Source organism: Callithrix jacchus, chromosome X (assembly GCF_049354715.1).
Source record: "Callithrix jacchus isolate 240 chromosome X, calJac240_pri, whole genome shotgun sequence".
Classification (NCBI taxonomy): domain Eukaryota; kingdom Metazoa; phylum Chordata; class Mammalia; order Primates; family Cebidae; genus Callithrix; species Callithrix jacchus.
This window is the reverse complement of record NC_133524.1, coordinates 128,214,500-128,239,713: the sequence shown is the minus strand read 5'-3', so window position 1 is coordinate 128,239,713 and position 25,214 is coordinate 128,214,500. Positions and strand designations below refer to the sequence as shown.

The 25,214-nt window shown below is 41.8% G+C and overlaps 1 protein-coding gene across 6 annotated transcripts in view; it reads left to right on the top strand.

Moving 5' to 3' along the window:
• HS6ST2 (heparan sulfate 6-O-sulfotransferase 2) overlaps window positions 1-25,214 on the top strand; it is a 320,588-nt gene that overhangs the window by 271,831 nt on the left and 23,543 nt on the right. For 4 of the 6 annotated variants that reach the window (XM_035289075.3, XM_002763275.6, XM_035289077.3 and 1 more), the window contains one exon: window positions 2,358-2,444. The exons of the other annotated variants lie outside the window; for them this stretch is intronic. In XM_035289075.3, the coding sequence (XP_035144966.3) occupies window positions 2,358-2,444 (87 nt within the window). The remainder of the gene's footprint in view (window positions 1-2,357; window positions 2,445-25,214) is intronic. 6 annotated transcript variants of the gene reach the window in all.

Sequence of the window (25,214 nt, the reverse complement as noted above, 5' to 3'; positions counted from 1 at the left end):
GCAGGGTCAATTATAATGTAGATTATAGAGGACCCTAGTGCCCCAGGCACCGACATGGAAATTTAGCAGTGGGGATAGATGTTTTTATCAACAAAGGGGCTGTTTTTTATCAACAAAGCTCAAATGAATGAGCTTAGTGACTCAGCACTTAGCGACTTAGTGATGATTTAAATGATCGCCTACTCTGAGCCCTGTGTTGTGCATGAGGCACGTCAAAAACGTCCCTTGTTTCTGAATGCTTCCAGCCAAGTTTCCCACTGCCTACTGCTTGAGTGAGGGGCTAGGAGGAGGAAGGCTCAGTGGCCAGTGACCAGGGTGCAAGAGTGAGGAAGTCGACACCTCCTTTTATGACACAGAGCATATTAGCATCTTGTGTCTTTACATCAGGCTATGCCAAACTTCTGGAAGAAACAATTTTGAATTTGTGAGGAGGATACCCAGGATGGTGCCTGGCCTCAGGCAGCTAAGGGAATCCATTGCCAGGAAGTCATCATGGATGGATAAAGGTAGCACCAAGTGAGTTCTTCAGTCCCCACTCAGAATGGGGCCACATTCTGGTGAATCTGTGAGTGGTACAGGGTAATGGTAACTGCACTGTGCAGGAATCCAGTGGGCTTCTGACCCTCCTCTGAGACGGAATGTGTGTCCATTCTCTCCAGAGCCACCACACAAGCAGCAGAGCCAGAGCTCACATGGGTATCTCCCACTTCCAAAAGCTGCTATTTGTACTCCTTAGACACTGACTCTTTTTTTTTTTTTGAGACAAAGCCTCGCACTGTTGCCCAGGCTGGAGTGCAATGGCACAATCTCAGCTCACTGCAACCTCCACCTCCTGGATTCAAGCAATTCTCCTGCCTCAGCTTCCCAAGTAGCTGGGATTACAGGTGCCCATCACCACGCCTGGCTAATTTTTTGCATTTTTACTAGAGACAGGGTTTCAGTATGTTGGCCAGGCTGGTCTCAAACTCCTGACCTTGTGATCTGCTGTCTCGGCCTCACAAAGTTCTGGGATTACAGGCTTGAGCCACTGCGCCCAGCCTAGATGCTGACTTTTAAGTGCTTGGACAGTTGCTGTCTCTCCAACTTTTCCTGATCAGCCTTTTCCCATGCCCCCACACATCTTTATTACTTTTGCAATCACCAGGAACCCATGATTATCTCTTGCTCCAATCACATCCATGAAGTCATTTGAAGCTGATGGGTGCATGGCAGAATATATTTTGTGACTCCCAGCCCGCTCCACATATAAATACAGCTACTTGCAGACACCTCTTTTGGAGGTACTTAAAAGGTTCATAAATATCTGAAAAGCGGTTTGACATTTTCTGAGACAATATTCTTTGCCACATTAAAAGCCAAGATACATATTTTTCTTTCTTACCTTCACTTTTTATAAAAGGTTATGCTGACGTAGAACTTACTAACAAAAAAAATCTTCCTGATGAAATCAGGATAAATAATTCCACACATCATCAGGGGGATAGAAAGGCCTTGAATTGGTTTCCATGGAAATCTGAAGATGAAGTAAAGGAATAATTCCGAGGCAGAGCAGCTGAACTGAAGATAATGGTAAAATAGTTTGATAAAGGAAATAGAATAATCAAGAAGACCCCAATCAATTATTCCTTTTTGTTTACCTTTAGATGATTAATTCGTCTGCATTTATTAACCTGATGAGATTAAGCAGACCTTCCTTGTGATTTATTTCGTAATTGTTTCCAAGGTTTGACATAAGCTGTGGAGTTATTGAAGGTGGAGATTTAAATTCAATTACTCATGAAGCAGGTGGTGCTTCTCCTGAAAGAATATCTGAATTCATGGACTTCCCATGTAACATTATGAGTGAAAATTATTAATTCATATGATAATATCTCTCAAAGACTCTTAGAAGTCATTTTGCATCCACATACTTCACTGAAAGTCAGCAGCTTCAGAACTGAATGTGTAATGAAGAGAATTCAGTGCCTGGAAAGAAAGGATTATATTTTAAAGACTTGTTATTTTTATACTTTTTTTTTAAACTAGAGGCTCCCTTGGGACCTGGGCTCTGGTGCTATCATTAATGGAATCCATGAGCTCAAGCTTTTAACGCCAAAAGGGTAGCTTTCTTTGAACTTGACCAGTGGTTCCCACTCTATCTTTAAAGGGCACAACTGGATAAGGTCATATTTTATTTTGACAGGAGAGAGAGAGAGAGAGAGAGAGAGAGAGAGAGAGAGAGAGAGAGAGAGAGAGAGATTGAGAGAGGAGAGAGATATGCAGGCTGGCCTTGAAAGTCTTTAAATGAAGTGACTAATTGCTTTTTGTCTATGTGGTCCTTGTTGTGTATATGTTTTCTATTCTTTCTGTGGGTATAGTAAGGATAAACGGGGTTCTCCAAACACTAACGCAGGCGCCAACTCTCCATCATCCACAAAGGCCCGGAACACATCTAAGAGTGGGAAGTAAGTGAAAAAGTGCTCCTGTACATCTGACATAGCCGTCAAAAAGTCAAGTGCTGTCCTCCTTTTGTCATCCATTCATATTCATTCAACAAAGATTTGTGGAGTGTCTTCTGTGTGCCTCACACTGGGCTCATCACTGGGGAACTGAAATGAGCAAGGCATGTGTCAGTAATATTCGGTGCATGAACAACTAGGGAAGAGGGAGGAGAGGGATGGAAAAGTCAGGTGATGGCTCTGGAAAGATAGTTTAGGGCTGACTGTGAAGGGCAAGGACATAAATCCATAAGGGCAATGTAAGAGTTTGACTACTAGTTTCAAAAATTAAAGAAAGCAGCAGCAGCAGCAGCACTGATTTATGACTTACGAAGTCCATGAAAATCTGTTTTGATCCATACGCTGAGGTTTAGGCTTGAGTTAGAAGACTCTGGTAAGCCTTCCCATACATTTCCTGGTTTAAGTACATTTCTGTTTTAACCATACCACTGATTTATATGATACGTATATTCTTTTCCTAATAACTAACATGCACCAGATCCTACGTGAAGCTCTCTTTTTGGTATTATCAAAACTTGGATGGGCTGAATATTTGCAATATTAGATTGACCTTTTTGGGCTTATTCCAGAAGACAACATGGGCCGATCTCTTTCCCTTTGGCTTCAACTAAGTGTGGCAAGCTCAGGCAGTGTGATCCTGCTCAGATGACATACCTCCAATTAGACACTTCCCCTTGGAAGTTGCTTCAGTGCTGTGGTGAATGACTCGAGTTCTCTTAAGCTCTGTCTCCAGGGTGTTGAGCATTGTGACAGGCAGAAACACAGCCCAGAAAGAGCATGCAGCCTGCATCTAGGAGAAGATGCCTTCATCATGTTAAAAGCTCTAATCTAGCAATAAGATATGTCAGTACAAGAGCACGGCTTTGCAATGAAGGGTGAATTTGTAATGGTCATGTATTTTATGTATTCAGCATTGGACCATAAATGCTGCACTTTGAATATGATCTTATATTCAATTCCCAAAGTGAAAGATCTATTGGCTGCCTTTTTTCCCATCTTTTCCTCTGAATACCATTTCAGGTTTGCATATAAAGTTGAATGCAGGCTATCTTGCAGAATATAAAAAATGGTGTTAAAGACATAAAACTAAATCTCCAAGCAGTTGGAACTTATTTCAGTTATTTATTGCTGAGCACCACAATCAAAATGCTATATAAATTATGAAGGAAGGGAATTGATGCACGCATTCGCGAGCAGCTGAATGTTTTCAAATTAGTCCTGATTCATTGTTCACACGTACTCTCAGTTAACAGGATGGCATTGGAGAACTTCTTTGTAACTCCATGCTTGCCACAATGGCAGACCCTACCTGGGCATGCCGTACCTACCTATCATACTGACAGCTGCAGGGCACAGTCTCCATTTATTAGACCCTGATGTATAATTACGGGTGTTTGTGATTTGCTGTTGCCTTTCCAAAGGGGCCTTGTTTCTTTTGGCTTTGCAGGAGTTCACTCTTTTACTTTTTGAGTGAAGAATTTCTCTGTGAGCTACAAAAGGAGAAAATGGTAGAATCTGAGTTGAGACGACATAGAGAATGCATACCTAATACCATACCCAGGTTTTCAACAGTGGGGGGCCTGAATAAATACATTCTTAAGTAGATAAAAATGATCTATATCTCACTTGCCATGCTTGGCTGCATCCCACGCTTCTGCCATGGTGAAGGGTCTTCCTCTTTGCAGATTTTGAGCTAGGAGTCTTTTATTTGTCATGCATAGTGACTCATAGATGGAGTTAGTTCTGAATTCTTCATTGTTTTGTTGGTTACTAGTGAAAAGTTACAAGTGCTCCGACATCCTCTTCCTAAATATGCGTGCCAGGGTTTCTTGCACTGTGCTCCTCATCTTAGTCCTCTCCCAGCAGTTTTCAGGAGATTTTTCTTTTTTTCCATCACTGCACATTTTCTCCTTCTTGGGATATCATTGTCAACAGGAGCAGTACTAGTCTTCTGTGCATATGGTGAAACCATGAGGAGTGTTTTTCACACTTCATAGAACAGTGCCTATGGATGTTTAGTGTGTTCTAGTTCAGAGAGATTTGTGATTTCCAGTTCCTTCTGCACCGTCTGTGCATTTCCTTAGCTTTGGTGTGTGTCATGGTGAGGTGGGAGATAGGTAGATGTCTTCACCCCAAGGCTTTTTCCCCAGGTGCATTTTCACAACAGCCAGCACAGAGGATGCCATGTTCTGATGTTATTTGACCTAATAACAATAGGATACAGAGCAATTTTTAAGAATTTCCCTATGTTGTTTTGATGCCAGACACTGGCTGGGAGATAGAAGGAGGGTTCTTTTCTTCTCTGAAAAGAAATTCAGTCTCCTTTTTTTATTTGAAGAAAACAAAAATGCAAAAATCAAGCTGCCCGAAATATGCATCGTGGCTAAAAATAAGGAATATGTGTTGACTGAGTGTTATAGGCCAACCTGTGTCCCAAGCACTTGGTACTTTTTTTTCTCGTAATCCCTGCCTACAAGAAGGTCATAAAACAGGCACTATCATTTCTTTTATACACACGAGGAATTGAGGATCCAAGAGGATAATGATATGCCTACTTGAGGTCTCCAAATGAGCAATTTTGGTAAAAATTCTTCTTTGGTACCAATAATAATAGTAGTAGTAACTAAAATATATCAAGCATCTACTTTGTGCCATATCACTGGACTCTGGGGCCATATAGATAAATATAAAATACTGTAGGTACCCTCAAGCAGCTCACAGTCTTAGTAGGAATGACAGAGAATGACAACGTGGTATTTAAGTGCTACAATCCCTAGCTGATGTCAGTGTTGGGGTGGGAAATAGGTCATATGGGGATATCAATAAAGGCTCCTGAGAAGCGGTCCTTGAGCTCTTTAATTTTATTCATTTACCCTTCAGGTAGCAAGGCTAGGTCAGAGGAAGAAAATGCAAGCCGGTCACTCCAGCGGGGCAGGGCAGAATCCTCTATATCTTGGTCAGAACACATTGGAGTTGTGGATTAGGTCAGAGCTAAAATGGAATGTCTCATTCCACCTTTTCCCGAATTTCGGTACATTTTGAGCCTACTGAGATTCAGTGTAGCATGCTGAATCGCTTAGGAAACCTACAGCTTGAATGTTGCATCAGTTCTGCTTGCCCTATTTCATTGCCTGGATGTGAAGCTGGGTAGCCAGCCCTCTGTTTCAGGGAAGAACAGATGGAATGGGATATGTCTGAGCAGCAGAGCCAGACTACCCTGGAAATGACTTTCAGGAAGGTGCAAGTAGTTTCTTCTATGCTGACAGTGAGCCAAATTGACAAGACAGGAAAAAAAAAATCAGTGCAGATCTGTATCACTGAGATCAGGAAGCATAGGTTTTACAGAAGTTGACCAATGACCAATCAGGCCAGGCCATGCATTTAGACTCACATATGGTTCCCTTTGGTAATGTGAACCTCTTATTCTGGCCAACACAGCAGACCACAATCAATCCATTTGCTGACCCATTGGATTATCCCCAGAAAGCACTTAAACTGTCAAAGCTGAGCATGTGTAGTAGCCACCAAGAGCCTTTATAATGTTCATTTGGTGTCAGAACATTTTCATACTTTACATGAGACCAATTATTTTGCTGAATACATAAACACACTAAGACTTAAGAAGGGCAAGTCACTTTTCGTGAGGCACACACTTAGCTACTAGCAAAGGGCAGCCTAGACTCCTGTCTTCTGATGCTTGGTCCATGATCTTTCCACTGCAATGTACACTACAATTCTTCTCCCAGAGAGCAAGATACTTCAGGTGATCACACCAAGGGAGGCCAGGAGCCAGATCTCAGTATGTCCAGCTGGGTGCTCTTCCATCTTCTTGTGTGGGCTCTGCCAGCTACTGTAAAAATGTTGACTTTCCGGAAAAATTAGAATCATTCCGCTTTTAAAAAATTGTAACAGTAGCAGTGATGAAACGAAAAAGCATGCACTTCCCAAATGCTTGTTTCCTCTGAAATAATACCATTCTGGTGTTATTTGGACAGCTACCTTTCCTCAACAGTATTGTTGAGCCATCTCAAGCCTCTAATATACTCCATCAATGAAGCAATAGAGAACTCATAGATCACTACAGCTATTCTCCCTCAAGTCAGGCAAACAAAGCTGAGGAGATAAAGATTAGATTAGATGGACAGGTAGATAGACAGACAGATAGACATACATACATCTCTATCTATGTATGACATTCTGAGGCATCCGTTTAAAAATTAAATTGCCCAAAGTTGAGATAATGATGGAACCCGATCACTCCTCTCAGTCTGAGATGATTTTCACATAGGCTCAGGCTAGGGAATAACAAGAACCAAGTCCAGTTTTCAAGTACTAGTGATGGTCATAAATATTATGGAGTTAGGGCAGAGCAACCAAGCACAGTGCCTGGCACATGATACTGTAAGTGTTGAGTTAAGCACTATAAGTGATAGCTTAAATGAATTGAACTAGGGGAAGGAAGGATATTAAAATGGGGAGAAAAGCTGTACAGAAGGGGAATATGAAATGATCAAGTCAAAACCTGCTCACTCCACAAATCTACTTGGGGCTGCCTCCGATAGCAGATGCCACAGGAAGACTGACCTGCCTTTGGCAGAAGTATCTCATAGCGAACAAACCTGTTTATCTATTCAGCAGTATATAGATGAGCGTAGTCAAGAGCACATGGCTTCAAAAACAAACTAAACATACTGGCACCCCTTTGCTTTTGGCTGGCAGGAGCCAAATGAAAAACTTTTCTGCTTTAGAAAGATAAAGTGAAGGCTAGGCGCAGTGGCTCATGCCTGTGATCCCAGCACTTTGGGATGCCAAGGCAGGCAGATCATGAGGTCAGGAGTTCGAGACCATCCTGGCTAATAGGATGAAACCCCATCTCTACTAAAAATGCAGAAAATTAGCCGGGCATTGTGGGACACTGGGATATGCCTGTAGATGCAGCAACTCAGGAGGCTGAGGCAAGAGAATCTCTTGAACCCAGTAGGTGGAGTTTGCAGTGAGCCGAGATCACGTCACTGCACTCCAGCCTGGGTGACAGAGCAAGACTCTGTCAAAAAAAAAAAAGAAAAAAGAAAGATGATAAGTGAAGTCTTGCTTGCTCTGTTTGGACTCAGCATGGTGCGGTTTCGTGTTTGGCTTCAGCTCTTTCCGTGTTCATTGCTGGAACCAGAGTTCTGCATATTATATTGTGATTATGTTTTTTCCTCTAATTGAGAGCCACGTATTTTTTCTAAGACAATAGGTTGTGACTGTTGCTAACCCCCCTAATTTTGCCCAGTGTGTGTATGAAAATGTGTGTGTGTGAGTGTTCTTTCTCTTCAAAATGGTTGTATGCTGTGAACATAGCAATCCAACAGCCGTGTATCTGATTTTTCCAGTAATCGCTGTAGTTTTATGTGATAATGTCAACAGTTCCTTAGTTTAGCTATTAGACCAAGTCTCATATCACAAAAGCTTGTGACAAATCAAAGCATTTATATTACTGCTTATTTTCTCTCTGTGTGTGTTTTTTGTTTCTGTTTTTTTGCAATTGCACCTTTGTAGAAAAAGGCAAATGATGAAAGCATGAACTGGTATCAGAATGTATTCCTAAAGGTGGCTTTTAGTGGAATGCGCTCAAGGGTGAATTCATTTGTAGCCTTACTACCTTTCCCTTCAATAGTCCCCCATCCAGGATAGTGTGACACCTTTGATCGCAAAAAAATTTTCAGCATATCCCAGAAAGTGCATTTATTAATAAGGAGGAAAGTAGCCTAAGCTATTTGAAAAAGACTTTCAATAACAGGATAAATAACACGGGCTGGACATACTTTGATATTTAACCTAGTGCTAATCAGCTGCAGCAAAGGGCTGTTCAAAGACATCTTTAAATAAATTAGGCAGCCTTGTGTTTGTTTGAAAGAACATCGGCTTTGGAATAAAATAGACCTGGATTTGAGTCTTGGCTCTATTACTCATTAACTTTGTACCTATCTCATTGGGCTGTCGGCGAGGATGAAATGTCATAAATTAAGTAAGGCTCTAATAGTGCCTGGCACATGATAAGCACTCAATAAATGTCAACTAGTGATTATGCTTGTTTCAGCTGCCAACATATTGCAGCGGGGGACAATGTGACCTGGCCAGTATGATTCTGATGAGCTCTGGTTGGCTCAGTTTTCCTGGTTATCTGATTTTGCCAGCTCCTGAAACGTGGAAGCAGTAGCCTCAGCACCATAATAACAACATAACATAACAGTGCCCACAGATGAGAGGCTAGAAGCAATGAGTAACAGATCCAGGAAGAAAGAGTCCAGCCATGGACACATTTCTTAGCAAGTTCACATGCATCTCTGTGATGGTTAGGACATACAGTACACTTAGTGGCATAAGAAATCCCCCTCCCCCACCTCACACTGTGACTGTCTATGCTGGTCACGCTTCTACAGCTTAGTTAAGAAGAGTGTTCTGTTAATTGAGCCTTGAAAAGCAGGAATCATTTTTTTCTCCCCTTACCTGCCATACAGAAACCACAGAGGCAATGTGCTGCTGCTCTCTAGAACAGGGATCCTCAGTCACTCTTTTTCTACCTCTGTGGCATACGTGGTTGAGAATTCTCACTTACGTTGCTGGAGCAGAGCTCAGGGTTCTGTCCAGTTCCCAGGCACTATCTGGTATTTCCCTCCTCTCTCTCCCTCTTAGGAAAGCCTAAGAATGCAAGGAAGAGTGATGTTAGACAGGATTTCTCTATTTTTTTCCAAGTAATAAGTAAATCTCTCTCTGTCCCCCACTTCTCTTTCCCTCCTTCCTTTCCTCATCTGTTTGCTGTTTGTTCTTTGATCCATGAATTCTTCCACCTCAATTTTGTTTAGCTTTCAACTGAGCTTTTTCTGAACTACCTTGGCACCTTTCTTGAAGATCATTTGTCCATATGTATTTGGGTCTGTATCTGGACTTGGTGCTATTCCACTGATCAATACGTTTATCCTTATGCCAATACCACACTGTCTTGATTACTATAGCTTTATACTAGTATTAAAATTAGATGCTGTGAGCTTTCCAACTTCATTCTCTTTTTCTTTCTTTCTTCCTTTTTTTTTTTTTTTTTTTTTTTTTTTTTTTTTTTTGAGATAAGACTGTAACCCAAGCTGGAGTGCAGTGGTGCAATCACAGCCCGCTTGAACCTCCCAAGTAACCAGTACCAAAGGCATGTGCCACCATGTCTGGCTAATTTTTTTGTAGAGATGGGATCTGTGTTGCCCAGGCTGGTCTCAAACCCCTGGGCTCAAATGATCCCCCCACCTTGGGATCCTAAAGTGATGCGATTACAAGCGTGAGCCACTGCACCTGACCATTCTTCCTTTATAACTTGTTTTGGTTATTGTACATCCTTTCCACATCCATATGAATTTTAGAATCAGTCTAAAAATTTCTGCAAAAAGAAAAAGAAAAAAAATAGCCTGCTGGGATTTTGGCAAGAATTGTCTCGAATCTTTATACTAAATTTGGGGAAAATTGACGTCTTAACAATATTGAGTCACCATGAACTCACTGTATCTATCCATTTATTTGGATTTTCTTTAATTTCACTCATCAGTGTTTTATAGTTTTCAGGGCACAAACTTTTCTTATTTTGTGTCAGATACATTCCCAAGTATTTTATATTTTTGATGCTATGGTAAATAGTACTGTTTTGTTTATTTTGATTTCTGATTATTTCTGAGACATAACAGAAGTATAATTGATTTTTATAGATTAACCTTATATTCTGCAAAACTTACTAAGCTCAGTCATTTGTTTCAGGAGCTTTTTGTTTGATAGATTCCATCAGATATTCACTGGATATTCAACATAGATGAACATGTTATCTGTGAATAAAGACAGATTTATTTATTTACTGACATCTCATTACAGCTTTAAAAGCCTAGCATTGCTCTTTAGTACATTCATTCAATGTTGAATAGTGATACGGTTAGGCTCTGTGTCCCCACCCAAATCTCATCTTGAATTGTAATCCCCATAATCCCCACGTGTCAAGGGAGAGACAAGGTGGAAGTAATTGAATCATGGGGCAGTTTCCCCCATGCTGTTCTTGTGATAGTGAGTTCTCACAATAACTGATGGTTTTATAAGGGGCGTTTTCCTCTTTGCTCAGCACTTCTCCCTCTTGCCACCTCGTGAAGAAAGTGCCTTGCTTCCCCTTCACCTTCCTCCATGATTGTGAGTCAATTAAACCTCTTTCCTTTCTCAATTACTCAGTCCTTGGCAGTTCTTTATGGCAATGTGAGAAGTGACTGATACAAATAGCTATGAATTTTTTGATGTGTAAATGATTTCCACCCATTTAAGTTTGGAAATAGACACATAGGACAATGGAGAGACAGTTCAACAATGGAATTATTCTCTGAAGATGCTGTTTTGGGAACAAATGGTTGATCCCTGCCTTTATTGCATGTCCAAAGCTAGATTCCCATAGTTGTGCCCAGGTATATTTCATCAGAGAAAAGTAGATCCTACTCATGGGAAGAAGGGGTAGGAGGAGGAGAAAATGTGAAAAGCAAGAAAAGTAAGCCCTGAAGTTCGTAGAATCACATACACTCTTCTCATTATTCCCATTCTTTCATTCATATTTCTTCCCTCCCTCCCTCTCTGACTTTCTCATATTTCCTCTCTCTCTCCCTCTCTCTCTCCCTCTCCTCTCCCTCTCCCTCTCCCTCTCTCTCTCCCTCTCTCTCTCCCTCTCTCTTTCTCCCCCTCTCTCTCCCTCTCTCTTTCTCCCTCCCTCCCTAAGTTCTTTGAAAGAGGTAGTATAGTATAATGATTAAGACAGCAAATGCTGGAGCCTAATTACAACTTTAAAAGCCAAGCATTGCCCTGGACAGGTTACCTGATCCCCCTTTGCTTCAATTTCTTCATTCATAAGAAGCTATTAGTAGTTCCTGCTTCATAAGGTTCTCTTGAGGATTAAATTCTTTATTCATTCAAAAATTTTACTGAGTGCACAGTAGGTACAAGATGCTACTCTAGGCTCTGTGGATACAACATATAACAAAACAGACAAAATTCCCTGTCCTTATGCCCATTATAATGGAGGGATATAGTCATTAAACAAGTAAGATATGTATTATTTTAAAAGGGAATAAGTCATAATTAGAAAAATCAAGGGAGAGGTATAAGGAATGGTGGAAGCAAGAAACTTGACAATTTAATGTAGTTGAGGGTAACATCACTAAAGGTGACATTTGAGGAAGGATATGATTTATTTAAATTGGTTAAGGCATGTAAAGAAATCGGAATAGTTCTTCACATACAGCAAAAATATAATAATACCTTTATGAGTTATAATTTATTGAGCACTTTCTGTGGGTCCAACACTGTGCAATGTGCTTTACACATTATCTTGTTTAATTATTATGATAGGCCTATAAAGTAAGGGTTATTAGCCCTTTCTATTGAGGAGGAATCTCAGAAGACATTGGCTTGTTCAAGGTCACATAGTTAGTAGGAGATGGGGCCAATACTCAGATCACATCTGAACTTGTCTTACGAGGCTAAGTTCATCTACCCCTTCTAGAGACATCCTATGTGCTTAGGGACTATATTAGACTAGGCTTTGATTCACAAAGATTAGAAAGCCGGTCCTGCTGCTGGAGGCCTCAGTTAGATGTAATAGGATTATGTAGCTAAGAGCTTCTGCAAGGGCTGTGGGGAGTCGTGAAATATTACCTTCTCTTTAGTATTTCAGCTTGAGAATAAGGGCAATATTGCCTGGCAATCCACCACCAGCACCTGGCTCTGACACTTTCACTACTATGTATGTTGTGGGCAAGCAACCTAAGATTGGGAAGTGGGGAGGACAGAAATAAAACGACATTATTGGTCAATGGCTATTACTCCATTACAAAAGATGATTTGGGTTTTCAGAATGGTCGCTTGCTAAAGTTTACACAAAAAAAAAGGAAAAATGAGGCTAGACTCAGCTCACTGATGACTGAACTATAAATTTTGCCTGGAAAATGCTGGCAATGCTATAAAATTCAGGCCACCATCTGTTAGTGCTTGCTTAAAGTAGCATTTGCACAGGATAATTAAGATGTCACATGCATTTGAAGCACAAATCATCAGGGAGTGCATGGGTGCCTAGCATCCCTGGAAAGATTGTGGATGGTGAAGATGTTCTGAGAGGAACATCATGTTGCTTGAAGGATATATTTACATGAAATCACAGGAGCTAGTGTTTTGAGTCACCTGAGTAGGACTAAGTGGAGGAGATGAGGACACTGAGAAAACTGCTTTCTCGAATTGACTGGATCATTTAATCAAAATGATCAACTGGCTAGGCCCATGCCGTCTGGCAGGCCTAATAATATGTTTGGCCATCACTGTCTGTAAAGCTCATCATGAATTGCGGGATATAAGGAAGAAGGGAGGCAACTCTGGCTGAGCTTAAAATCCTAATTAAAAAAGAATTTGCTGGAAAGTAGTTTATAATTTGCAAACGGTCCTATAAGGTAGGAATTATGTCTACATCTTACAGATTGTAAAACTAAGGCTGAGGGAAATAGCAAGTGGCAGAGCCATGATTCAAACCAGGGCGCTTTTAACTGTAAACCCTAAAGTATTTTTCCCACTCTTCAGAACCCAAGCACAGGCTTCTCTGATATTAGAGTCAAATAACTTTAAGTATCTGACCAAAAAAATAATATTTTACACCTTTATAGTCAGGTAGAGAAACTTACCAACTTTAATTCCAACAAAGATGCCAGAGACTGCCAAACATAGTGAGGGCCTGGAATTTTTTAATAGTAAGAAGTAACATTTATTGAGTGCTTCCTATGCACCAGGCCCTGTCTGAAATGCTTTAAATGCATGCACTATTTCATTTACTCCTGAGAACTATTCCATGACATTGATTCAAGGAAAGCTCATCAGTAGATTAGATGGCATCGCCCATACCCAAATTTTGAAGGTTCCCTTTGGGGTGATGTCCAGGTGCCTTCAGCAGACACAGCATGACTGGATTGTGGAGCTGAGCTGGGGTAATGATTCTCCCAGCTTTGGAGTCTAAACAGTTTTGCTTTTTTGGCATCAAAGATCATAATTAATGGAATTAAGAAGACTGGGCTTCCTTCTAAGTGGCTCTTCAAGAGTGTCCTTCTTTCTCATCATGGTTGGGGAGGAGATTTGTGCTCCACAGGCTTTAATAAGATGTTCTCTACCTAACGTCTGCATGTTTATCTTCACTTCCCCAGTACATGCCTATGTACACTTCAAGGATGATCAAGCTATTTTGTGCCTTCACCCTAGGCACCGGCGCACAATCTTCGGTTGTGATCTTTGTCAGAAAATACTAGGTTGGTGCAAAAGTAATTGCAGCGTTTGCCATTACTTTTAATCACTTTTGTACCAACCTAGTAGGATGCTGCCACTGCCCACCCAAGTTACTCTCCTAGTACTGCTCCCCCTTCTTCTGTGAGATGCAGGCAATCATTCTCATCATTCCTGGCATCACCAGGAAGGTATGAAAACAAGCAATGTAATGTCTCCAAAGACCTTACAAAAACAAATAATCACAAGAACACACTTCATAGTGGTATTCAGGAACTCTGGGGGTAAAAAGTGCATCTCCATATAAGTAAAGTTGACAGACTCATGTGCCTTTCCCTGAGAATGTCTTCTTGCCATCTGTGTGCCAGGTTTGTGGAGGTTGCCCCTTTTCTCCCACAAATCATGATATCCTTTCCCAACCACATGCCTAGTGCCTCACCAACTATTCATTTCTCACTTGCCGCCAGGGGCTAACTAGACATACCCAGCTTTGTCCTCGAAAACACTTCAAGTCTGGAAGCTACGAGTTTCCTTACCAGATTATCTGGGCTTCTGTTCCCCCACTTGGTGGTGAGGAAACACGTGCATTACGTTGTGGATGGCTGTTTGTTTTTTCTGCTTTCTTGGAATTTGGGAGGCAGTGTGACCATTCATTACTGAATGCCTACAATGGACAAGGCATTTGCGTTTAGTCAACAGGAATACCAAGGAAAAAGCATATTGTCCCTCTCCCCTTCACTGTCCTGCAAATGCCTTCTGGTAGGGAATCTCTGCCTGCCAGTGACCATTCCTCATTCCAATTCCAGCTTCTATCAGATGAAAAAGGACTAAAAGGGTTATAAAGAAGCCACCCAAGCCATTGAGCCTGGGCTCACAGAGCCATTGCAATGCACTTATCGTGTCCTTCCTCTGTGTAGACCAGTGGTTTTCAGTCTATGTTCCATACAGCCCTTGAGTTGTGAGGCAGAATCTGAAAGCCTGCCATGAGTTAAAGTGATGGGGTAGTCTGAAGTAGTAAATAGATGATGCTCCAGGCCCTCACTCCACCTCTTCCTCAGTGACTCCATTTTAATCTGTTTTACATATTGGAATCTGCCTAGATTTCATTTTTAAAGCCCTGCTGCTGCTGAGGTGGAAAACCAAAAACTATGTTCTCACTGATATGTGGGAGCTAAGCTATGAGTTTGCAAAGGCGCAAAGAGAAACATAATGGGCTTTAGAGACTCAGATGGGGCAGAGTGGGACAGGGGCCAGGGATAAGAATCCGCACATTGGTTACAATGGACCCTGCTTGGGTGACGGGTGCACTAAAATCTCAGAATTCACCGCTGTGTAATTCATTAATGTAACAGAAAACCATTTATACTCCAAAAGCTATTGAAAAATCAATACCAATAGAAAAGCCCCACTGCTAAGAATGAACTGATGACTACCAGTGCAGACCCAGCCTGAGAATACTCATGGAGCAGGGTATTTACCGGATAACTGCCTTTATCCACCAGTGACAGGCAAAGCAGTTCTGGCTATTGGACAGTCTCACAGTCCCCTTTCTCAATTCCACAAGCTTTTTAAAGAAATACAGAAGAAGAAAAAAAGAAATGCTTCCCTTCATATGGCCAAATTGCTGTGAACAGATGAAAGAGACCAGAGTGACAGGTGATTGTTCCCTAAGATTACAGCCTACACCCAGGCTGAATCTGAAACACTTGCAAGGAAAAAAAAAATGCCAGAAGTTTTGAGTAATGCTCCCCAACTGGCGTCTGCTCTTAAGACTAAATGAACACACACTATTTCCAGTCCATTTCCTTAAACTGGCCTCTGTGCTAGGCTATAATGAAACCTGTAGGGGAAGAAGGGCCATTAGCTTGGGGAGAGGGTTATTTTAGTTGCTTAAGCCATCCTCTCCTGAAAAATAGGCAGATGGTTAGGCTGAAGTCTGCCTTTTTAATTCAAATGCCATTAGGAGGCCCATGGGTTTTTCTCATATTTATTCATCATAGCTATTTTATATAACCCTATACACCACTTAAAAAATAAATTCTAAGCTGTCTCCTGATATTATGTTAACTGACAAATTCAACCCTATCAGCACCAACAATATAGTGTTATCATCAGGCCCAGCCTTCATCCCCTTGGTTATACTGGTCTTCTTCTTATCTACACAATGTCTGCTTTTCCATACCATTGCACCTATCTTCAATGACCTATGTCCTTCAACTACCCATGTCCAAATCCTAGTTCATTGAAAAGAGCTCATTCTCTCAAAATAGATATGTGTTTGTATCCCAGCTCTAGCCCCTTGGACAAGCTACTTAATCTCTTTGAGCCTCAGTTTTCTCATTTGTAAAATGGGGACAATAACTGGACCCCCCTGTCTGCTAGAAATTTCTTGAATATTCAGTGAGATGACTTAGGCAAATCTTTTGGTACATCCTGGTGCTCATTAAATGGAATCATTATTACTTACATTTCAAACAATTAATGTGCCCCGTACTCCATCATGCCTTCCCTAATGCAGCCTGAGGGCATCTTTCCCTCCTCTGAACAATATCTATTTGGCATTGAACCAGACACTAAGATGTGCCATTCATTTGTTCATTAATTTAATGAGCAAATATTTATTGTGCATTTAGAATATGATATGCACAGTACCAGATGCTGGGGCAGGGTGGGCATAGAGAGGTGGATGTGAAAGAAGGAGGGGAGGAGGTGGAGACAGCAGGGCTGAAACAGATACTGCTCTTAAGCACCTAATTTTCCAACAGAGGCTACCAAAGTACAACATGCGCTCTCAGTGTACGTGCTGATGTGAGTGAAGTATCTGCAGTACTGTAGTAAGGTATCTGCAAAGTATCTGTAGGAAACAGAATAGGTATACAACACATGCCAGAAAAGACCCCACCTATTCTCTTGTTCCATCTTATAGCAAGTGAAGAAAGTGCATGTACTGTAACTCAATATGTGAAAGTGTTTTTAAAAAGATGGATAAATAAGTAGTCTTCCTCCTTGAACTTTAAAGATCCCTGAGCTTATTTTAAACAAAGAGCATTTTGTTGAGGATTTTAGTATTGAGCCAACTATAGGACATGTTGCATTTCCCTGAACCTCATGATGTCACAGAGAGGGGCTAGAAGCACTTTTGGGGTACACTTACCCTCCAGGCGCTTCCATTTGAACTTACTGCTTGTCCCTGCCTTTCTGAATTAGTATCTGAGAAATTGTACCTGAGAATACTTTTTAAAAACCAGTTTATCGAAGTATGATGGGTATATAAAAAGCTGCATATATTTAATGTATGCATCTCATTGAGTTTTGGAGATAAGTATACGTCTGTGAAATCATCACCACCATCAAGAACATAAATGTATCTATCATGCCCCAAAGGTTTCTTCCTGCTCCATGATTATTATCGTTTTGTTTTTTGATAAGAACACTCAACATAAAATCTACCCTCTTAGCAAATTTTATGTATAAAATCCAGTATTGTTAGCCATAGGCACTATGCTGTGTAGTAGATCCCCAGAACTTACTTATCTTGTGTAACTGAAAACCATCACCGCCCCCTTGCCCAGACCCCGGTAACTACCATTCTCTTCTTTTCTATGAATCTGACCTCATTGTGCTTTTGATGGATGTTAGAATCATCTATCTTGACCTGGCTTCAGCCATAGAAAAGTGCTGCAGAATCTGTTGAAAGCTGGATTCCCTACTCCGTCTCAGCACAACATTCTCCTCCTCCTGTTGATCTTCCTCCCTCTTGCACACACAGTCGTCTTTTCATTAACAGAGTTGCTTACTCAATAGTGTACATTTCTTTTAAGGCAGATTCCAGTGATTTGGAATTTGTCTTAATTGACTAAGCTGGATGTAGAAAACCCTGAGAGTCAAATGACTGTGGATGTCTGTCCCCAGACCTGACCCTAACCCACTCTGACACCTTGAGAAAGTCACCTAGGGTCTCTGAATCTGTTTTCTCTGCTGTTTATGAGAGGGCTGGCTTTGCTGACTAAAGTACAAACAAATTGCTATACAAGACCCCATCACCACTATCCACACGAATAATGGAGCTAGAGACACGAGATCCTTTCCAGGTAGTTTAATACTGCTGCATTTTAAAATGGTGGGCCAGGAAGATGAGTTGTAAAAGAAGGGGTGGGGGGAAGTAATTCACATCTCCCAAGATAGTGTTTATAATGGTCTATTAAGAACACACTGAAAAGAAATGGACTAATTCTGAAGTGTTCTACCCAGGACGGCAGGCCAGTTCAGTCAAAGCATTTTTTGAATAGGGCTATAAGCAAATCTCTTCTGGTGAAACCTAGAACTGCTTTGCAGAAAGCAAAAAAGTGGAGTTTTCCCCTAATACTTTTAAAAATGGTCACTTCACCATTGCCAAACTTCATTATCACTCTCAGGAGCTAAAGCTTCGAGATTAATGATCCTCATCTAAAAGAGAAGGCAGTGACCGCTAAAAGAAAAAAAAATTACCAGCACATGATATTTACTGTTCTGCATTCTTTGAGAATTAATGTCAATAATACTGTTGCAACATTTTTCAAAATGAAGGATGGCGTTTTCTAATTGTCTAGGTAAAAAAAAAAAATCCAAGTCTGAATCCCCCAGAAGAAACCTGAGTTTAAATCATTAACACCACAAATCTCTGATAATTGTGGCATGTTTGCAAGCGCGGTAATCAGGATGGTATGTCTGAGTGGCCCGTTTTAATTTGATCACACTGATTAAGTTTCTGTAAGCTAATATACATTGTATTTCCAATTCAATTAAATGGGAATCTCCTGCCATTACTAGATATTACCAAAATGCCCTGATGAGTGAACACTAGACTTGGTATTTTCAATTGCTACAGACTTCCTAATTATATGATCTTTGTATTAAATGAAATCGATGAAATCTCAAATTAAATTCAGCAAACTTTGAGGAGTAAATATGTTTTCCCCGTATTTTTGGCATATTTTCACCTCAAGATGTGAAGCACCCTATTAGTCAGAACTCATTGATTACCTTTAGTGATACATTTTATAGGGCTGTCTCCCCTATATACCAATTCCTAGACTAGTCTATCCTGTTAGAAGGCACTGTAAATGTGGGTGATGAATAGGTGCTCTCTCTGTTATATATGTATTAGAGTTATGCCTTTTTCAGCTGTAGACAAGAGCTATCTTATGTAAATGTGATTGCTGTGTAAATGTAAATGTCGAGATAGAAGAAACTGAACAATAGGGGAGGTGTGAGAGAAACTGTCTAGGGACAGAAATGAAGAAAATTGCTAAGTGGGTAACAGATTGAATCAGTGGACCTGGAGAACTTTGTGGAGGGTGCTAGGATGGAAAGAACAGCCGTGAAACTACTGGAAGCCTGGCCTGTGCCTGCAGAGCCCTCCAAAACCGTACTTCCTTGAGGTTCTGAGGACTGACTGCTGAAGGACAAAGGGGCCTCTTCAGCATAGGATTGAAGCAGGAAGGAACTGAAAAGAAAAGCCCAGCTTCATTGTCAGGTGAGCACTCTGGGTGCCTGTCTTTTGCCTGTGCATAACAGGTTTGGAATCTCTCAAATCCTTCCCACTCTCAACAACCCACATAAGTTGTGAGAGTCTTACCTAAAAACAGCCCTTTGGGTGCCAGTCATATGCCACCCCCTGGAGGAAGAGGGTACTGAATAATACCTACTGCTGCTGATTCCCACGCCCTAGCAGTTCTCTCAATTTCTTGGGTGGTATCAGGAGGCAGGCAGGCCCAGCAGTGAACTCAGGAACCATCAGGGTGAGAGTCCCTCTGGAATTTTCTCACAATCTCTTAGGCCCTTTTTATGGAATCCGGTTTTCAAAACCTGCTATAAGCCAAATGTGTGACTCACACAGCAATAAAGGCTTCTAAATCAATTTGTAAGACATCTTGAAGTTAAACAAGAAGGAAAGGCTTTCTATTTTTGCCCCGCATATTTTTTTTAGATCCTGCCTACTTCCAAAGCTTTCTTACTCATGCCTAAGAGTATTTAAGAACTATTTCCGAAAGTTGAATCTATGTGTACCATATAAATAGGGGAGATAATTATATAGAAACATGAACGGATCGGGGCTCTCTCACTTTATATAATAGATCAACTCTGGGACAGTGGTGAAGTGAGGGAAGTATTTGGGGCAATCTTCCCTTGGTTGTCCTTTTAGTTCCTTCTCCCAACATCTGCACTCTCTAAGCAATGCCTTTCCTTCCAAGCAAAACTTCTCTGTCTTGTATGGGATACAAACTTCCCTGCAATGTATGGGATACAAGACAGGGAAGTTTTCCTTGGAAGGAAAGGAAGGTTTGCTTAAACCCGGGAGGCGGAGATTGCTCTGGGTTCAAAACTTCCTGTCTTGTATCCCATAACTTGAAGGGAAGTTTGCATCCCATACAAGACAGGGAAGTTTTGCTTGAAAAACTTCCCTGTCTTTATTTACTTTCTAATAAACTCTGCTGATAAATATGAAATAGTGAGTACTAGAGGCTTAATACATATGTCAGTTGCCCTAATGTTCAAAAGAATTCCTGCAATGATAGGAGAGACATTTGAGGCCAGAAATAATGCTGTTAAGAGTTTATTCCAGCTGGGCATTGTGGCTCATACTTGAACAACACTTTGGCAGGCCAAGGTGGGAGGATAATTTGAGGCCAGGAGTTCAAGACAAGCCTGGGCAACATAATGAGACCCCTATCTCTTAAAAAAAAACAGTTTTAAATTAGCCAGGTGTGGTGGCACTTGCTTGTAGTGATAGCCACTTGGGAGGCTAAGATGCAAGAATCAGGAGTTTGAGGCTGCAGTGAGCTATGGTTGTACCACTGCACTCCAACCTGGGTGACAGAGTGAGACCTCATCTCTTAAAACAAACAACCAGCAGCAGCAACAACAGCAACAAAAAAAAACAGAGAGAGAGAGAGAGATCCCTCCTATGGATTTAATATTCAGATCCTGCATTGGGGCAGGGGTGGGTTGGGGTGGAAAGGGGGTGTGAAAGCCATGTTATAGAGATGGTCACTGAGTTTTAAGGAAAGAAAAAGAGGCCAAGAAAGATCACTGAGGACCCCAAAGGTAAACTTGACTGCCTTAAAATTTTGCTAGGGCTGAGGATGATCAGGAATCTCTGGTTTAAAAATAAATGTGAAAGCAAAGATATTAAAGGCAAAACACAGGGATTTACAGAGAAAATGAACAGACTGATTTGTAGTTGAATGATGTCTACAATTTATCACTAAGTTATTGGTCCAGGTTCATATTCCATCCTATCACCATTCTACTGCACACTGACCTCCATACTCCAAGCAAACTAAACTCCCTGAGCTGCACATTGCCACCCCATGCCTTTGCTCATACTGTTCCCTCCAGACACAACATTGCCTGCTCTACCTCTTTGTCCAAATATGACTGATTTCTCAAGGCCTCATTCCTCCTGATGTTCACACCCCAAGCAGCCATACCCTCCTCTGAACGTCCAGAATGGGTTTTCTGGACTTCTCCTAAGGATCCCTGTTCATCTGACTTTATCATGTGCAAGTCTTCTATTCCCTTCAAGGCTGCGGACATCTTGGAAAGAGGACAAGTCCTCTTTGTATCTTTACTCCTCTCTTCCCATGGACTGAGCTGGCCCAGAATCTTGAAAAATAGCCAACCACCGATAAATGCTTTTTAGTTAAGAGTTCAGAATCTGGAATCAGGAAGTTCTAGCAGGAAGCCTCAGCTTGTATTCATTACTTCACCCCTCTAAGTCTTGGTTTCCTCATCTGTAAGCACCTACTTCAGAACTGTGATTTTTGTTTTGTTTTGTTTTTGTTTGTTTTTTTTTTTTTTGAGATGGAGTCTCACTCCGTCTCACAGGCTGGAGTGCAGTGGCACGATCTCGGCTCACTGCAACCTCCACCTTCCGGGTTCAAGCGATTCTTCTGCCTCAGCCTCCTGAGTAGCTGGGATTACTGGTGCCTGCCACTTTGCCTGGCTAATTTTTGCATTTTTAGTAGAGACAGGGTTTCACCATGTTGGCCAGGCTGGTCTCAAACTCTTGACCTCAGGTGATCCTTCCACCTCAGCCTCCCAAAATGCTGGGATTACAGGCGTGAGCCACTCTGCCCAGCCTGGAGTTGTGATTTTTCATGAGATAACTCATGTAGAGTGCTTAGCATGGTGCAAGACACCTGGTATAGATTCCACAATTATTTGCTATTGATGTTCTTTTTCTCTTAAGGAAAGGTGCTCTCTCTGGCTCCCTGTGGCAGTAATCCAACTGAACCATTATTCCAGAAGGAAATCACATTAGGGGGTTTTTGGGCAAAGGTTTGCTAAATGCCCTGACTCACATTATATCTACAGTGACATTTACCCTATCAAAACGCAGGGAAAGACGGGAACTGGTTTCAATTTGAATTCGATATTTCTGTGGCCCACACACTGAATGCCACCAAAGCCTCCACTCCCTGAGCAGCAGTTTGTAGAGATGGAATAGCGGCAGTTTTTCATTTTCCAGAGTCCACTCATCCTTCCAAGAATCTCAATGCCTCATTGATTCATAATACAGTGCATAAAGATTTCATTTTTCCTGCCCACAGTGATACATTATGGAGGCAATCTGTTTTGCCACTGAAAAGTTTGCTTAGAAAAATTTGGAGTTTTGACATTCAGGAAATTACAGTCATCTGTAAAACACGATTGATATGCCAAGGCTAACATTTTCATTGCACTCACGGAGCCAGAATAACTATGATAAAATATGTGTTACCCCACACACATTTCAGGATGTTTTAAGGAAACATTAGTTAGCTCTGAGACCCTCCTCCCAGGGCTCCAGGACTAGAATAGCTGTCCCCATTAGCTGTTTGTTTGCCTCTCACAAGGATAGTGTCTCCATTGACCCAACCAAGAATCAGGCTGTAAGACAGTGATGACTTTGCAGAGCCACCACGTTAAAGGAATGAAAGGGAGTAAAAAAAAGAGAGAGAGTTTGAGAATTCCACCGCATTTTGGAAGTCCACCCACAGAAAGCACAGGTATAGGTTAGGTAGAACTAGAAGCTGAAGGTTTACAAAAAAGAAATTGGACTGCTCTACATCTGCCTACAATTTAAACTTGTTCTCTGTACTTTTGCACCGAACCTTATTTTGTTGTTGTTGGTCTCTTTCCACGTGCAATTTTCAGTGTTACATGACATCAAAAGCCTAGGGTTCCAGAACTATCCACGTGTTCAAAATTTGATTTCAGAATAATAAATGCAGTTGTTTTGTCTGAGAGATGTGGTTGATTTCCACGGGCATACTGAGGAAGCGGTCCATTCAGGATCGGGTTTAGCCAGGTTGTGAGCACTTTTGACTTGGTCCTCAAGCATTCGGACCCACGGGAAGTGCACAGGCAAAGTGTGTGTTTCCAAGGCAAATGACAGGTACCACTGCCTTTGACTTTGGAAATGGCTTAGAATGAACTCTATTCAGCCCTGGGACAGCTTCTTCAAGTACTGAGAAACACATTCTGCCCAAAGTCTGTGAGTAAGTCTTACTCATGAATCAAGCAGTTTTTAAAGTCGTCATAGAAGTCCTGCATGCACCGATATGCAAACAATTATTGCACGTGCTCACTGACCTTATGCTGTGTGTCAAACACAATTCTAGGTATTAATTCATTTAGTTATTACAGCCACTCTATGAGGCAGGTGACAGGATTATCGTCTTCACTTTATGAAGAAACTGAAGCACAGAGTCTGAGCATCTCTGCCAAAGTCGCACAGCTATCTCATAAGAGGCAGAGCTGGATTCGAATCCTCAACAGAATGGCTGCAGAGCTCATGCTCGTGATCTATATTATATCACCCGGCATAAAGAAATTTTATAAAAGCCCTCTGCTGCCTGGAGTCTCTTGCAAGTGCCCCGTGCCTGTGGTAGGAAGGTTTTCTTGTCCTCCTGAAGCACTTGGCCGAACTTCACCCTCCTTCTGCCCCAATGTTAACCCTCTTGCACCCACCAACTTGGATTCATTCATTTCCTATCAGTGGTTGCACAGATGCTAGAGGAGCAAGGATAAGTCAAAGGGCATGGGAGGAGAGCAGATGGATGCCAAAGACATAGTTGGGCAAAGACCATACCTACCTAGGAGTTTTGGGACCCTCCAGTCAGGGGAGTAAGAGGAAAAGTGATTTCCCAGAGGCATGTTGAGGATTCACTTGCTTGCCCACTTGAGATTCACCAGGCTAAAGCTTTGGGGAATACCCATATTCAACTTTCTCTCCTGCTACTCCCCTCTGGGCCTTATTTCAGCCTATTTGGCCACTGACAAGGGAAACTGAAAGACAGGGGAGCAAAGAGGACTTGTAAGAATACAATGAGGGGACGTAGAGGCTGGAAGGGTTGAGAAGATGGAGGGGGAGAAAGGGGAGAGTTACAGGGTCAGTACAGAAAGAAAAGATGAAGGGAGAATGGCCAAACAACCGGGAGGAGAAAGAAGTCACTGAAAAAGAAGAGGGAATGCGCGTGGCATGAGACGGGATGTGGAGGAGGCTGACAGAGGAAGAAGACTGAGGGGAAAGGCAGATGGAGATGTTCTCTTGCCTCACTTCTGTGATCTCAGTCCTGTCCATACGGCTCTCTGCTATGGTTTGGCTCTCTGATATGGTGTCCCCACCCAAATTTTATCTTGAATTTTAGCTCCCATTATCCCCATGTGTCGTGGGAAGGACCTGGCAGGAGGTAGGTTTTCCGTGCTATTCTTGTGATAGTGAGTAAGTCTCACAAAAGCTGATGGTTTTATAAAGGGCAGTTTCCCTGCATCTACACTCTTGCCTGCTGCTGTATAAAACATGCCTTGGCTCCTTCTTCACCTCCCATCATGATTGTGAGGCCTCCCAGACATGTGGAATTGTGAGTCCATTAAACCTCTTTTCTTTATAAATTACCCAGTCTCAGCTATGTCTTTACCAGCAGTGTGGGAATGGACTAATACACTCTCCTCATCACCAATAGTCTTCCTAGACTGCCTTCTTGGGCACCACTGAAAGACTCTTACATTGCACGGGGTTCCAACTAGATGGCCTTGATCTTCTCCTTCTGTGAGATCCAGGTACACTTAGAGCTGAGGCCTGTCTTCTTGTCCTGATTTTTTTTTTTTTTTTTTGGACTAGGCTCTATCCACTCTAGGGTTTGAGATCAACTGTTTTTGTTTTGTTTTTTTTTAGACAGGGTCTTGCTCTGTCATTCAGGCTGGAGTGCAGAGCTGCTATCATGGCTCACTGCAGCCTCAGCCTCCTGGGCTCAAGCAATCTTCCCATGTTAGCTTCCCAAGTATCAGGGGTTATAGGCGCATGCCACCACACCTAGCGGGAGGGATATCTTAGAGGTCATTTAGTCCGTCCCTCATACAAATGACTCATCAGTCTTCATTGCT